The 16,931-nt window shown below is 38.7% G+C and overlaps 1 protein-coding gene across 3 annotated transcripts in view; it reads right to left on the bottom strand.

The window, feature by feature from the left end:
• Positions 1-922: 922 nt before the first annotated feature.
• The window catches only part of pdgfra (platelet-derived growth factor receptor, alpha polypeptide), a 30,929-nt gene continuing 14,920 nt past the window's right edge, over positions 923-16,931 (bottom strand). For 2 of the 3 annotated variants that reach the window (XM_088349731.1, XM_088349730.1), the window contains exons 19-29: positions 16,685-16,789; positions 16,483-16,593; positions 16,159-16,312; positions 13,293-13,459; positions 12,963-13,078; positions 10,106-10,228; positions 9,925-10,036; positions 8,561-8,660; positions 8,364-8,469; positions 4,843-5,078; positions 923-2,606 (exon numbers count right to left, since the gene is read on the bottom strand). In XM_088349731.1, coding sequence (XP_088205857.1) covers positions 2,459-2,606; positions 4,843-5,078; positions 8,364-8,469; positions 8,561-8,660; positions 9,925-10,036; positions 10,106-10,228; positions 12,963-13,078; positions 13,293-13,459; positions 16,159-16,312; positions 16,483-16,593; positions 16,685-16,789 — 1,478 coding nt within the window. In that variant the 3' untranslated portion in view covers positions 923-2,458. The remainder of the gene's footprint in view (positions 2,607-4,842; positions 5,079-8,363; positions 8,470-8,560; positions 8,661-9,924; positions 10,037-10,105; positions 10,229-12,962; positions 13,079-13,292; positions 13,460-16,158; positions 16,313-16,482; positions 16,594-16,684; positions 16,790-16,931) is intronic. The other variant, XM_088349729.1, reaches the window with a different exon arrangement.

Here is a 16,931-nt window from a genome sequence, read left to right as displayed (position 1 = left end):
ATGAAATGTGTATTAGTGTTAGGAATCTGTATTATTGACAATATTTATTATGGGCCTGCAAAAGATAAAGGTAGCATTTGCTGGTGGTAAATCTTAATAGGAAGAACTTCCTGCAAATGAAAATGCAATCTACATTTTTACCCAACACCTATATGGAAAGATATTTGTCCCCAAAACATGTTCACATGTATTGTTCAAATCCATTAACATAATCTCGATTTACTCAAGATCTTAAAACCATGTGTCTTAGGGACTAAAAATCGCATATGAAAATTGCAGAGATATTTGTGGATGTGCAATATACATGATTTGCACCAGATTTTTTATTTTAATGGTACTGGCGACATTGGAAAATTGGCTTTGGAATTTCTTAAAAGTGCTCGAATTTGGCCATGAAAATGCCTAAAACTAGTGAGGAAAAAGATGTTTTCAAATTTGAAATATCTTGGTCTGTTGGCAGATAACGTTCATTTAATATAATTGGTCCTAATTTACTAATTATGTATTCTTCCTATGATTAATCAATATGCAATCCTAGGAAGCCAGACTCAAAATATTTAAGAAATGTTAAAATAAAAAATAGAATACAATAATAACACAATCCTCCCAAAATTCTCCCCATTGACCAATACATTTTCAAATTTGAGGTATTTTGTTAACTTTTCTTTTAACTTGAAAAACAGGCTAAAATATAATAAAATATGAAAATATTGAAATAAACAATGATGCCTGATATGATAATGACAGCAATAAACAATCGTGCTCATTTTAGGTGATATTTTATAACTTTAATAAAAGATATGTTATATATTTCTTTGATATGATTCCATTAAATGTGACATTTCATAACTAATTTAGTAAAATAGGCAGAATAATATGTTATAGGAACACACATTTTATTTACGCCTGTGGCGCTTTTTTAATTACTAGGGTGTTGCATACTATTTCATGTGCAGGATCCTAGTATAAATTAATTTGTTCTCCCTTCTTCCTAGTATTTATACACACTAGCGGTACAAAACACAAAATGCTTTTTATCTTTTCCACATTATAAGTCATTTATTGCAATATATATTGTAAATCATTTGAATGTACAATACAGTAAAACATCTTATTTGGGCGATTAGCTGTTACAAATATGTTACAGGCGGCAAGCCTGAGTAAAAAAACAACAACATCTCCAACAATTTAAAGTGCAACATTTGATTGCAGATGTCACAGTTGACAAAGACAAGGCAGTGGTACAGCTTAAAATAGCGGGGAACAACTTGTTATCCTCCATCTTTATTTGGCTGTTTGTGGCTGGCATGATCCATACAGCACCACACGCAAGAATTCCTCTCACATAATCGGTCCAAACTTTTCTGTATTTTGGATACTGCTACCACACGATGGGAGCAAAGGAATACTTTTATCTAAAATCTCCCAAATTCTCTTTTTCATTGCTGTCCAGGAAGCTCAACATGTGCTAGGATTAAAGCTAATCTTCCCATTTTCTTTTTATATACATTTTTTTTAAAAACTCTTGTGATATTTACAGAACAATCACCCAATCCTTTCACGCTGACTAACTACTTGATATTCACAAATGATACATGTGTACATAATGGCGATGTAAAAAAATAAACACATTTTTATCCCTCACAATGTAATGATGCATGTGCACGGATTGTGATGCTTTAGTACTTCTGCTGCAGGGGTCACCAAATTTTTTGAACTTGAGAGCTACTTTTTTTGTTCCTGATAAGTACGAAGGGGTGTCTGATATGCATTTCTAAAATAACGTTTTTTTCACGTTATTACTACGGTATTACTATGTTATTAGCAGGTTATTATGATGAAAAGTAGGGTTCGAATAGGCTCAGTCAACCACATAAACATCTGCCTTGGATGAGGGCACTGAGTCATTATGTAGATAAATCATAGGCTAGTATCAAATTGAATTTTGGAAGAAAAGACCATGTATTTAAAGACTGATTATGTCAATAATTCCTCATGCCGGTTAGAAATCAAATTTTAGAGAAAATGATTATTGGTGAGGTGTTTTCAGAACCAGTCCCGGGGCTACTCAGGCTTCTTAGGGGGCCCCCGAGCACCAAGATGGAGACCCCTGTTCGACTGATTGTGCAAGCATCTTATGCTACAGTATCTGGAGGGGGAGGTCCAACTGCCATATTGGACCGGAATGGATAACGTAGTGGTTAAACATGTCCCCTTTGGATTAATACCACTCATCCTTTCCTTCTTGCAATAAAGGAATGTCTGATAAATAAAGCTCTTCTTGAAAAAGTAACTCGCTCCTCCAGCCCATCGGGGGGCAGCGTCCCAAAAGAGTTCAAGTCCGAGTGGTTTGTCCTTCAGGGGCGGGCTGGACAGCTCTGTGGGTTCGCTTGATTGATTGTGAGGTCCTATGTGGGCCGTCCTGCGTCCCCTCCACGTCTGTCCAGTGAGGGGGACATCACAGGAAGCTGTCCTCCCCCAAGTCGCTACAGTCCAGACACATCTCATCTAGGAGTGTGATGTCCTCCAGGGTTTCGCCTTCGCGCTTGGCGAATGTGGAGCTGCTGGAGCCCGTCTCGATGGCGCTCTCTTCGGACGTCTGTGAGCTGTGGAGCAAGGAAGACAACATTTTCAGGATAAAAACTCGCAAAAACATTCAGCTCCTCCCTACCTTTGCAATTAATTCTTAATCATGGCATTTACTGTACTTAAAAAAGCCTCCTGGTATTTGGAACTGTTATTTATTACGTACTTCTAGCTTTCATTTATGCAAAATATCACTGTCGTGCAAATAAAAATACATCTCAATTTTTTTATTTAAAACCTTTTGCCTAAAAGGGACACTGATATCTGATCAATACAAGTCCCTGTATTGCCTAGTGCGGCCAAAAAGAGTGCTTAAAAGCATAAAGAAGATTACAAACTACGGAACCAAAGAGACCAAACAACACTCTTTTTTTATCTCATGTTTTTGCCCAACTTTTCAGAAGGTTGTTGGGTCTTTAGGTACTTATCGCAGAAAGATGGCAGGCAATCTAGGTGAGACCATGTTATGTAAATCAAATACAGCCTTAGAGTATTAAAAAAAAGTTTGTACGATAGTTCATGTTTTTTGTATTGTTTTCAAAAAAACACTTGGAGGCGCTAAATAATACACTATTCATTTTATTTAAAACCACTGTGTGTAATATTTGACTGTGTTGCCAGGTACTGTATAAGCTAGGCTTTTGACTACTATTCCAATCTAAGTTTTTCAGATTCAGATCCAGATTCAGATCTACTTTATTGTCATTCTAGTACACGTGTATACAGAACGAAATGTCCATACATCTGACCCGCACAGTTTCCTTGAATGTACAGATATAAATAAAATGTTGTATTGAGTTGGAGTATTGAGTACTAATAATATACTAAATAATTATGGCTATGTATAGTATTTTACAGTAGCGCAAATAGTGCAAGAGGAGCAGCTAACCAGATGTGCAAAATGGGCAGTCAGGTAAACAAGTCAGGTAACAGTAACAATAACACTGTAACAATAACGCTGTAAGTACAATAGTGCAGAGAAACAGATGTGCAAGTGCATGTGTTTTTTTGACTAAATGAAAAATTTCTGTACCACCAAGGTGGCACGAAAAACTACGCACTGTCCTTTCAAGATAAACCGCCAAAATAGGTATAATAATTAAAGAAAACATCAAAATTATGTTGTAAACATTCCGAAAGGCAATTAAAAATTAAAAGATATAAAAATGGAGAAATGTTACATTTGCATGACAGCGACTGAAGCAACATTTACATTTGTTTTCCTAAATATTAACAAAAGTAAATAAAAAAGTTAATTCAAACAAACTTTGTGATGCATTTAATGAAATCCCACTATAGTTTTTGATTTTATGAAAAAATATTATATTTTCACATGAAAATAGTCTGACTTTTTTTTTTTTCAGCAAAAGTCCAAAATCATTGTCTCGGAATCCAAATGGAAGTATAAAAGTAAAACAAGAAAAATAAATTACATTTTTGGAATGGTCACATTTTAGAGAAAAAAAATGTTTTTTCAATATTAAATTCATCCTTGGGGCTTTGTGTTACTGTATATCAAAAATCAATGTTGTTAACTAATTTTAGGTAAAGTAAGTAAAACGAATTTTACCTAATAAACACATTTTACCGTACCGTTTTCTTGTTTCATTATTTCAAAACCCATACAAACACATATATATATTTAAATTCAATTACAGTTTTACATTTTTTAGACAAAAGTAGAATTTTGGTTTGCATTATAGCAGCTTGTGGTTCAAAACTTTTTTTTTCCGTCTGTCAGACTAACTTAAAACTACCATAACCATAATGTCTAATATTTGACCACTAGATGTCTGGTGCGAGCGAGGGCCAGTGATACAGAGCACAGCAGGATGCCGGACGGACATGGCGGCGACCTAAGTGAGGACTCTGCTGTGTATAAGAAAATACATTTCTTAACTTATTATTTTATTTTTTTATGAAAATTAACTTTGGTATGATAGATCATGTATTTTTGCCTTGTATTCAAATCAATGTTTTTTTTTTTTACTGAATTTTCGTACCAATCGGAGGCACTTAATATTACACACTGCCCTTTAAACTCATAACCTCCAGCCTGCTGTGTAGAGATGGACCAAAGAAGCTTCATGAAGTTTCATGAAGCACTGTGCTGTTTTACTCCACTAGATGACACTGCTGCTTCAATTGTCATTGAATTGGCCCTTATTTTTCAACATAGATTTGCATCTTGAGGACTAAAAAAAAGTACTACATGTTCTTTATTTTTCCACATCTATCGATGGGCCTTCCCCGTACCTGTGCCTGTTCCTTTTTCCGTACTCGTCGTCGGACGTGGGGTCGAGGTCGGGGAGGGGGATTATGTAGCCGCTGTCGGAGCTTAGCCGCTGCTCGTCGAAGCCACTTTCCCGGTCCTTGAGTTTGCCTTGATTCTTGTAAGCGATGCCGATGTAGGCGTCGTCGCTCTCGGTGCACACCCGTGTCACAGCCGGGTGGTCGCTCTTCAGGAAGTTGCGGCTGACTCGCTCGTAGTGCTGCACAGATAATGGTATTCCATCAACTAATAGAAAATGACTTTGTGTGCACTAAAGGTATTTCCAAACAGGCTTCCTATCAAATTAGGCAGACAATACGTGGTGTTACTCCCCTACAATTACACAAATATGTTGCAAACTATTTCACACACCAGGGAATTGAACAGATAAAAGCTTGGTTCACACTGCAGGGAAACTAAATTTCTTTGCACAGACGCCACCTGTATCCGATCTGTTAAATTCCGCCTGAATGGCACAAATTTGCTGTTTTTCACTAAAAACCAAGGCCATTTTCTTATATGGTCCTAAATCGGATACATATCTGATCTTCTTACAGAGCAGCCAACACTGCATCGCGTACAACTGGATACACAACATGTCGCTCGACGTAACTGCTGTAAATTGATAGTATCCTCTAGTGGTAGTCAACAATATTTACATTCAAATCAGACAACATGAAAACATTCAATAGGGGAAAAACAGTTTGGATTTAATCAATATTTAGGGGGACAACGCTCTGCTGTTATCATCCATGAATACATCCGCAAACAGGTGTCTATTGTGTGTGACGTCACGTGTCTTCTTCTGCGTACGCGGACCAGTTAAGGCGTTCACAAAGGAATGAAATTGCATACAAGTCGCGTTAAGTTGGAAATGTGAAAAATCTCACAAAAAAATCAGCTCTCCCAAAAGAAAATCAAAATCGAGCGCAAAGCTCTGCAGTGTGAACATAGCCTTAGTCTCCCAGTTGACGCATCCGACTAGTTTCCTGTAGAGCTGTGATGTCATTGAAGTAAAACAACACTTTCATAATGGCTATTCTTATTAACACAACGTGTGAGGCAAGCTCCGAAACAGAAAACAATCATAGCAAACAGTGATTGCATACTGCTCATTTCAGCTTGGAAGTAGGCAATTGTGACTTTTTCGTGTGAGTTTGTCGCAGTTGGTATCATTTTTATCGAATAGCATCTGGGCTGCTTAGGGCTTTGTTTTTTTGCCCATGGTTGACACTCATTGACTTCCCACTGCATCATTTTTGATCGGTTATCCTGGCATTAGAGCTGGTTTTGCCATGTCTCTTGATTTATTTGGCTTCGCGTTTTTAGCGTGCTAGTGTTCCATCGATCACATCGCAGTTCAGGAGGACAAAGACAAAACATGCTGCCTTCAAAATGCATTATCTCAAAAAATAATTGGAATATACCGATGAAATGTATCTAGATTGTATGCAAAAACATAGTATTTCTTCACATTGCACATGTTTAAGAATTTGAGAATACAGTGGTACCTTGCTAGTTCGCGGGTCTAAAAAATATACCTTACCTTCTCAATAAAAGCATTTACTGTATCGACTTGACGCCATTGAGTGCGGGCTTATGTCAACTGAGGACACGGTGTGGACACTCTTATTGTGAAGGGGAGGGGGAGGCCCTGACACAATGCTTAGTCATGGTGAGTTACCGCTTCGCCCACCCCCTCCTTGAACTCCTCCTACCTCACCCCCTTCTTATGTGGTGCTCAGTTTATCGAGGAGGAACTCAGCGTTTTTTTAAGCATTTTTGAAGGGGCGCCGCTACTTCGCGGATTTTCAGTTTTTGCGGGTGGTCTCGGTCCCCATTAACCGTGATAACCAAGGGATTACTGTACCATAAAACAGACAGCGAGATGGTGTTAAACGTGCATGTGAATTGGATAAACAAGAACCCTTCTCCCCGACCATTCTTAGCTGTTAAAGGTCTGTGACGGAGGAGGCCGTTTTGAAGTCGACTGTGCGGTTTGGACTTTAACGGGGTAATTACGGGCTTGGGTGGTTGCGGTAGGGACACAAGGTCTGTGGCGTGAGGCGGAGCGAGGCCCACCAACTATTGCGATTCCATGCTAATCACATGGAGGAGAGGAAGTGGAAGGGACTATTATGCATGCAAAGTGCTACTTTGCAAGAAGATTTAGGGAGCATTTCCATCAAGACGAGAGCCAAATATCCTGATGTATCATTTTCTCTGGTGGCTTATGAATGTGCAGGAATGGAAAGATACATTTAGTGACATTTTACACAGGATCTAATAGACTGTTGAGTTTTTATTGTTTTTTGAATAGTCAAACACCATTGTATTTTACTTGCTTTTATACAAGATTATCTCAATCGTTTATTAATGAAAGCGTAACAGCAGCCATCTATTTGTTTTCTATATACAAAGAAAAAAAAACAAGAAAAAAAACATCAATTCATATTTTTAGGAAAGAGCAACATCAGCAGTTTGTTCGATTTCTAGAAACACAGGAAAATGTCAATAAAAATACAATATAAATATATTAGTATTTTTATGAAAGTACAACATCAGCAGTTTGTTTTTATGGATACACAACAAATACGTTAAATAAAGTAAACTAAATAAATAAAACAACGGTATTATTTAAAGCATTATTCCTAGTTTACTCCTTTTAAAAAAGTGTTACTGGATTTTTTTGCAATGTGAACCTGCAAACGTAAATTAATAATTATCTTAAAATGTAAAACATATTCGGAACAAAAACAAAAAAAAAAAACTATTAAAAAAACAGCTAAATATGTATATGAAATTATTTTCTTAATGGTTTTATTTTTATTCTTTTTTTTAATTTTATTTTTTGCATTACAGAAGCGTAATCAGAGTTATTCGTGTGCAACTTTAATAAAAAACATTTTAGGAAACCACAACATTGTTATTGAGGCGCACAGCAATAAATTAAATACAATTACGGTAAATATAATTTGTAATACATTAATAGCGATTAGTTTATTTAAACTGATATTTCTTATTTGATTATTTTTTCACAAATTTTAACTAGAATATTTGCAAAGTGAACCTGCAACCATAGATGAAAAAATATAGAAAATAAGAAGGAGCAAAAGATAAAAAAAAAAACTGGTAAGATAATTATTTTTTTGTATATTTTACAGGTTTTTTTAGATGTCTCTTTTTTATTTTTTCTGCATTGCAGAAGCAACATCAATGTTTTTTTTGTGGAACATAAGTACTTCTATTTTTAGGAAAGTGCAACATCAGCAGTATGTTTTTCTAGATTTCTCTGAAAGTGAACGATTAAAGGTTTGATTCATGCATGGCCACAGGGGACGCTGCTTTCTGCATGTTTATTCTGCAGGTGCTATACTTTGTCACCGTACATTAAGAATGATATTGTTTTCCCAAAGTGAATGTTCCTCTTCACTCAAAATGATTGTATCATGTCTTTACATGAGCTGACAAGTCCGTTTTAAGCAGATCACGATGGGTCACTCACTCGCTTGTAATTAGAAGGCAGCAGAGAAGAGACAGTGTCACTCAGGCCCAAGAAGGAAGGCCTCTTTTCCGGCTCGCTGTTCCAGCATTTCATCATCAGCTCGTACCTATACAAAAACAAACAACAACAATAACCATATTACATGTCAGGTGAGCTTGCAGATTGGATGTTATATTATTGTATTCTGCTATACGTACACGTCGCTAGGTGCATGCTCCGGCTTGGACATCCTATATCCGCTCTTGATCTTGTTGTAAAAGCTTGAATCAACCACCATCCCAGGATATGGGGTTCCCCCTTCACGTGGAATTGAACAAAGAAAAGTATTTTATTATTATTATTTTTTTACTCGGAGTGTAATAAATGCAATAACATCATATTTAATAATTGTTTTCTCTTTTGCTAACACTTCTTTAATCTGATTCCCACACCCTCAACACTTGAGCAGTCGCCGATACTCAATACCGATACCCGTTTAATTGTCTACGGAGGTTGGCACTCTACAGATTTATGTGCATCCAGATAGAGAATTCAAGTAGATATGTAATATAACTGAACAATATATCCCGATCTATATAATAACACATGTTAGCTTTTACTGAGCAATTTCAACGTGCTATTTTTTAAATAAATGACAAATTTGTGCCGTATAGGGCAGTCATTATGATCGGGTTTGGCCCAGGCTTCACTGTCATGATTGCCAATTCAGGGCACCTGTGACTGCCCCATTGGCGCCAAGAGTCCTGAGAGCTGATTGGCTCAGAGACTCCTTTTAAACCAATTGCTTTCAAGAGGACGCCGTCAGATCGTTGCGAACCTATGCTCCCAACTAGGCAAGCTCATTCCGTCCGACATTTTTCCTGCCCTGTTTTCCTCTGCCTGATACCCGTTGCAGACCTGTTTCTGGACCTGATTCTGCCATGTTCTGCCATCCCGACATCCGACCTGTTTTGCCTCGCTACCTGCCTGACACCTGTTGCCGACCTCTTTTCCGAACTCAACACCGCCCTTGCTCTCCCGTCCCGGCTAACGACTAGTATTCCAGCAAATCTACGATCATCCTCGCTCGACACGGAAGTGCCACTTCCACGTTTCCAGCCACCTGCCACCCGTGTCCGTCAATCCTCGGATCGTGGAAGCAAGCCCTGCTCTCCCTCTTTATCAATAAAACTGAGTAAACGAACGCTACTGGGTCCTGTCTCCGTTTCTGGTTTGTGACATTCACCCTCTCAAACGAAGAGACGGGGACCGAATACATTATACAGATCCTCCTCCAAAGAGAAAAAAAAACTTAGAACAGTGACATGTGGATAATTTAAAAAAAATGCAAGAGAGGAGCCTTCCTCCACCCGAGTCCTCACAAAAAAACAAAAAAAAATTGGTTATGCCTTGGGCTTGGTCCCTCAAATTATGTAAATTGGTTGACCTAGGGCTGGTTCGGGCTTTAATACCCGTGGGTTGGGTTGGGTCTGGCAGTCTTAATTAGGCCAAATCTTACCTTTGTAACAAAGAGACTGTTGGATTGCTAGCATCTTAGCATTAGCATCTAAATTTGACTCACCGAGTGAGAAGATCTCCCAGAGGAGAATCCCGTAAGACCAGACATCACTCAACGTGGTGTATATGTTGTCGAAAATGCTCTCCGGTGCCATCCATTTGACAGGCAGGAAGGTCTGCACAAAAAAATTACCTTAAAAAGAAAATTCATCATAGAATACGAGCGTATAAATCGTGTTACTTACGCTTCCTTTGGACACATAGTTGTTGTCGTGCATGATATCCCTGGCTAGCCCGAAGTCGCAGATCTTCACGATTTTTCCCTGAGAGAGCAGAACGTTCCTGGCGGCAAGGTCTCGGTGCACGCACTAGGAAAAACATAAGAACAAACCAAATAAGCCATCTTTGCTTCCCAGGATTTCTATTTCTGCATTAAAACCCAACTGGTGCTTAATGATAATACATATTGCTTCAACTAGCATAATTCTTGTCTAAACATGCCAGTGGTATGGACGGATGTGACCACTTATTTTATTTAGGGATAATAACTATGAAGCTGGGAGGCCGGCACGGTAATTCTAGCCTGGCTGCGTTTCTGCTATATACAGAATCAGGGCCTCACTTTTTGAGTTTTCTTTCGACTGCTTATCGTCTCGGGCTATTATCACTCAAACTTTAACATGATGATTCAAACAAATTGAGCATAAAATACAAAATCTAAAAATTTGTAGATATACCAAGTGTTGGTATCAGATTGAGACTGGACTTTTACCAGTGGCAACAGCTACCAGTATCGCATGAACAAAGTTGTTTCACAACTTATTTCATCTGGGACATTTGGGTGAATGTACTGTTGTTTGGCTTATTTACCTGAATTTGTTATATTGTGTGTTAAATGGAAAAATGTTTTCTCACAGCTGACATGTGAAATTCTAGGTTGTTTTTTTTTGTGTATTATTTAAAAAGTCACTCAGTTAGTTGTTGATTAAAAAGTAATTTAAAGGAAAATCTTATGTATTTAATTTGTTATTAATTAATTCATTGCTGCTTTCATGTTGAAAAAAAACTTAAAACTGCTAAAAAATATAAATTGCATATTTCTAGAAATGAATAAAATGCAGACACACTAATAACTTAAAACGTTCGCTTTTCAGAAGCATAAAAAACACTATTACTTCCCCCAAAATGAATTTTGGACATATTATTATTATTGTTATTATTATTATTATTATCATTATTATTATTGGACATGAAAGCAACAATAAATTTGATATTGATAGATTTAGAAAACAATGACTCTCAAATAGCTCTATAAATAAACCATAGACTTATGTGTTTAATAATAGAAAAACAGAAGTAAACAACAATTCTGGAGATACGTTTTTTCTTGAGTGAGACAGAAAAAAATAATAAAATAAGGTAAATTCCGAATTGTGCTAAAGAAAAGTGCATCAATTATAAATTGAAGTGAAAAACATCTTTTAAAAACTTGCAAAATAGAAGGATAATGCTTTTGAATTGACGTTTTCTTTAAGTGAAATGGAAAAAAGTTAATGGTTTTGTGAATTGCTGTTGGATTATCAGTTTGGAATACAGTATTCTTTTATTTTTAAGGGGGTTACGTTTCAAAAAGAACCAAATATATGCAAAATTCAAGAAGTTGTAACCTTGATTTTATACTAACGATGAAATACTCTACAATGCATTGAAATCAGACAACAAAACCTTTTGACTGGCCCAAGCATTCCTTTAACAAATACAAGTACCGTAAATTCCGGACTATAAGCCGCTACTTTTTTCCCAAACGTTCAACCCTGTGGCTTATTCAGTGATGCGGCCAATTTATGTAATTTTTCTAACGGCCGCCAGCGGCGCTCGAGTACAAAAGGTAAGATTTAGACCGGTGGAATATGTGCGCCGAGGAAGACAGCAACTTCTTAGCTTGTGCACAATTTAAATTAGCGTAGACATATCCTCACCATGTAAATTGCAATAAGAAAGGCACATGACGCAGCTTTCAAGCTAAAAGCAATCGAGCAGTCCGATAAAGAAGGAAAAAGAGCTACTGCACGTAAACTTTACGTTGCGAGTGTGTTGCTAGAGTGTTTTTGAATAAGGGAGCGTGGGACGACGTCTATATGACATAGTCTCTTTCCCATACTGGGGAAGATGACTTTGATGACATCAGTTATAAGAAGGGAGATGAGGACGGTTTACCGTGATTTTTACAACTACCGTATAATTTATTTGACAGATCCGGTTACTGTGTTGCGAGCGTGTTCCTAGTAGCGTTTTGCTACCCTTCACAGGCACGGTTTGGGATGAAAGTTATATTATTATTAAAGCTTTGAAAACTCTTTCGGTGTACCGTCTTCCTTTTAAATATGTGTAACCATGTATAATATGTATTTGCAACTGTATATTTTTGTAATGTATTTATTTTAGAGACTTATTCTGATATGTTTTCCACGGGCGAATCAAAAAGAAGGGGCGAAAACAACGGGGGCTGATGGGAAGTGGAGTAAAGGTGAGTTGTGTTTGTGGACTCAGCGGACAATAGTGGATATATATTTTTCCCACCTTTACCTTTGGAAATATACATTTTCTTTCCTTGGATTATTCTCAAAGGGACCCGGACTCTGCAGGTCTGCATCAAACCTTAAGTACCGGTATCATTTTCCGTTCATTTTGCCGGCTGTGGTTTTTGGACTGCGTACTTTGTATTCAGTTACAATCGTGGGACTCAAAGGCGAGTTTGGGTTAATTTTGTGTTTGTCTTACACTTTTTTATTGTGGGCGCATGCGGCTTATCCCCTTAAAATGTGGTGGATGCGGCTTATAATCAGGTGCGCTCTATAGTCCGGAATTTACGGTAATGTATACTACACCTGTAAACATGTATTTTTATTTTTTTCTAACCAATAAATTCTCTTGTAGGGAATGCAGAACGCAATGCATGACGAAAAACCGTGAAGCAGTGAGACCGTGAAATAGATGTAAGACAAGGTATTACAGCCTGACCATGCCCGAGCCCGACCATTTAACTTGATTTGCAAGACAGAGGCGTTTTTGTTAGTAGTCTACCGGAATGGACTCACTTACATTTTTGGAAGCCAGGAATTCCATGCCCTTGGCCACCTGGTAAGTGAAGCTGAGCAGGTCGGTGGTACTGAGACCCTCGTCTATGTCACCCGGCAAAAGGCTGTCCCCTTCCAGTCCTGCACAACAAAACCGCCTGCTGTAAATATAGCCCCAGCCGACCCGACTTTGGTTAATGGCAGGGAGAGACTGGGCAATAATACGCCAGTGCTGCAATTATCCTCTCTCCTCTCCGTAATTACAGGGCAGTACCCATCCTGAATTTCAACAAGGGTGTACCCTCGGACCAACGGGCCAAGCGGATTTGTACTGACAACAGTCGGCAAAACTCACCGTCGCTCGTTTCTTTCTGGGAGGGCGGATGGTCGTAGTTGGATTGCTGGATGCCCGAATATTTGGAGGTGTTGGGCATCTCCAGCATTGGCACGTACTGCTGAGTGCTACCGTTCTGCTTCATATCCATGTAGTCGCCTTTGCTCTCGAAGGACAGGATCACATAGCTGTGGGTGAAGGACAAGTTTACCAGTCAGCTCCGACCATAAAATATTGCTGCCTTTCCCAAAAACAGGGTGGGAATTTCCTGGGTAAAATCTTAGAACGCAGGCGTCAAAGAGTGTTTTTTTGGGGGGTATTAAATTGGATGGACTAGAGATGGGGTACGTGGGATATGTATGTAAAGGCTTTTAGAACAGGTTCAAATTTCTTATTTTAGGATTGCTCCTGTTCTCCCTGCAAGTTCAACATCTGTGTATATTTTGAGTGTCTACGACACTATAATATTCATTATGGACCAATGATGCACTGGTGTTATTCTCTTTTATGCTCCACTAGGTGCCACTGTTGGTTTAGAGTTGCACGGGAAACTCAATCAGGATCCGTTGCATTGATCATTATTTTTTAACCAAGATCACGATAGAGTAAATGGATAATATAAAGCACAGGTGTCAAACAGGCGGCCAGCAGGCAAGATCAGGCCAGCTAGGGGATTGAATCCGGCCCGTGAGACACTCAGTGAAGCGCAAGAGAAAAACAAGCTGCAGGTTGAAATATGTCAACTTGATGTTGCCAAAGAAAGGCGCCTCGAACAAAGACACTGTACTTGTATTTCCTTTTCTCTCTGTCTCTCTCTGTTCCACCCCTTTTCTCCCACTCTCTGTCTGTCTCTTTCACTCTCCGTGTCTCTCTTTTTCTCTTCCTTTGTTGCTCTTTGTCTCTTTTCCTCTCTCTGTGTCTTTTTAACTTCTTTTGCAGGGCAGTACCTGCACTTTCCTGATGTTTTGCTCAAACTTCCTTTTTTCCTTTTCTCCCTTTTCTCTCTTCCTACCCTTCGTGCTTTTTTTTCTCTTCTCTCTCCGTCTGTCTTTCTATATCTCTTTGGATTTCTTTCTTCCGCTTCCTTTCTTTAAAATTGCACACGAGTGCCCGGAGGAAACCCACGCAAGCACGGGGAGAACTAGTAAACTCCGCACAGGAAGGTTGGTAGCTGGATTTGAACCCATGACCTCAGAACTGTGCTGCACACGCGCTAACCTTCGCGCCGCCGTGCTGACTTAAAGGAACGTTGTTTATTTTAAATATAACCACTCTACGGTCAAATAATAATTGTAGTCATCAATGTGAATTGACTATTTAGCCAATCAGAATACAGAACATAATGCACGATGCAAACCAGTGAGGAAGCAAGACCATGAAAAGTAAACCATGTGTAAGCGAGGGTATTCCACAGGTCACTGGAATTGATTTCAGGAGCTTCTTAGAAAATGTAAGGCACTTTTAAACAAAAGGTAGGGAATTCAATGGTCAAAAGCACATGTGTCGAATTCATGACCTGTGGGCCAAATGTGGCCGGCAAAATTATTTTGTTTCACCTGGAGACAATGCTGAGAGAAGCACAAGAGAAAAAAGAACTGCATGCATACAATGATTAATAGACTTTTTTTTCCTTCCCTCTGGAAGGCGCTACAGGTGCATCAAAGCAAAAACGAACAGGATGAGAAACAGCTTCTTTCCAAAAGCCAGTGGCACCCTGAACTCTCATCAAACATGTTTATGGGCAAAATACATATGTAAAATTGTTCTATACTACTGCCACTGTTAATGGTGCTACTTGTACTCTTTAAAGACTCTCACATATCTATTAGAAATAATATATAGATCATTAACGCATAGTTTTGTTTTTCCCTTTTTACATGGTTTTATGCATTTTTAATCTATCTGAAAAGAAAAGCCCTCCAATCCAATCTCATTGTACCTCTGAATAATGTCAATAAAAGCCGTTCATTCATTCATTCTGGAAAACAACACAGACAAGACTAACCATCCATTTTTTTACCAAAATTCGAACAAACTGTTTTTTGAGTGTACTGCGCCGTGAACCAAAATATGTTCTGACTCATCTGCTGAAAACTAAACGGAAAGGGCCCTTTCAGATTTGTGAGCTTACAATCATGTTAAAGTCCTCCACAATCTAATAACTTCAGAATGCTGACCCAAATTTAAGACTACAAAGTCTACCTAGACCCATTTAAACTGTGAATGAGTTAATTTGATGAACAAATATGTGATTGATATGTCGGGGGGGTGCCTTGTTTTCTGTCATCTGCCCTTACCATTCTGAAATAGCAATTTCAGGGGGAAGGTTCCAAACTAGCATTGACTCTTGTATTACTGAGTTACTTTATACTTAAGTTTAAGCAGCTTCCGTACCACTGTGTATAGTAATCCAATTGATTCAACTCCAATTTTACACTGTGGCATCGTTTTTATGTCTCTATTCCCTGATGTTGGCATGCGCCGGCAGCAGAGTAAAGTGCAGATTGCGGTTGAGGCTAAAGCAGGCGCCGCATTTAGAAATCCACGGCGGTCACAGCTAGAAACGGTTGCCGTGAGTCATTCTTCAGACAGGAGAGATGGCTAACAATTGACCGTGTTACGATTGACAGCTATACCATAGCCATGTTACAATCGAGTTAGCGATGAAATCAGAGAGCACTTCAGTTCTGCGATTCGATTTGGTCAAGACTCCAGACTATGTCTTGAACCAATGGGGGAACAATGAAGATAACGTTACCAATGGCTGCTTTGAGGGAATGTGCATAAGAAAATGGAACAAATCAATGTTACGTGGTTTTTTTTCGAGCGTCTGAGTCGATTCTGATAGAAAAATAAATGACACCCAAGTAACATGACCAGGCGCTACCTTCTACTGCTCTCGTCTGCTGGGTTGATTCCAAAGATGTCCAAGTCTTTCTTCTGTTTCTCTGGGCTTAGGCTCAGGAAGTTCTCTCTGTTCTTGTGTAGATAGTTGACCAGATCACCATAGAAGCAATATTCAGTGATAATGTAGATCGGGCCTGGGAAGGAAATGAAAGATAAAAAAGTCAGCCTGCAAACTAATCTTATCAGAGGGCTGTTGAAAACAGGCACGGTCAAGATGAAGAGCTTTAAATTTCCCATGTTAAGATTCCTCTCCAGCCAATGTTCTGAAAAGGTTTGATTGAAATGCTAATCTTTAGGTCCCTACCTGACTTTGTGCAGGCTCCCAGGAGGTTGACAATGTTCAGATGAGGTCCGAGGTGAGTCATGATCTTCAGTTCTGACATGAGAGCTTGTTTCTCACTGGATCTGGCCGTGGCTGCAAAAAATTACCGGGAAAAAAAACAGAAAACAAACTTCAGGGCTTTCATTTCTTTAGCTTAGGTTTTCTTGCAACTAGATTCACTCACGTTTTAGCATCTTCACTGCTACTTTCATGACAGGCTGGGAGCGACTGAGTCCATAGGCTGTGCCTTCTACAACCTTCCCGAAGGCTCCCGAACCAAGAATGCGACCTGAAGGGAAAGTCACAAGGTCAACAATTGAGCTAGTCTGGACTTCTCCACCTTGTTATATGTTGTCCTGCCCCGGATCATAAAACACAAAGCTCTTGGAAACATGTCTTACTTCTACGTAATTCTGCACTGTAGTTCTAAC

Source organism: Urocampus carinirostris, chromosome 12, assembly GCF_059441175.1.
Source record: "Urocampus carinirostris isolate Australia breed hairy pipefish chromosome 12, RoL_Ucar_1.0, whole genome shotgun sequence".
Taxonomy (NCBI): Eukaryota; Metazoa; Chordata; class Actinopteri; order Syngnathiformes; family Syngnathidae; genus Urocampus; species Urocampus carinirostris.
Note: the sequence above shows the minus strand (reverse complement) of the source record. Positions and strands in the feature narration are given on the sequence as shown.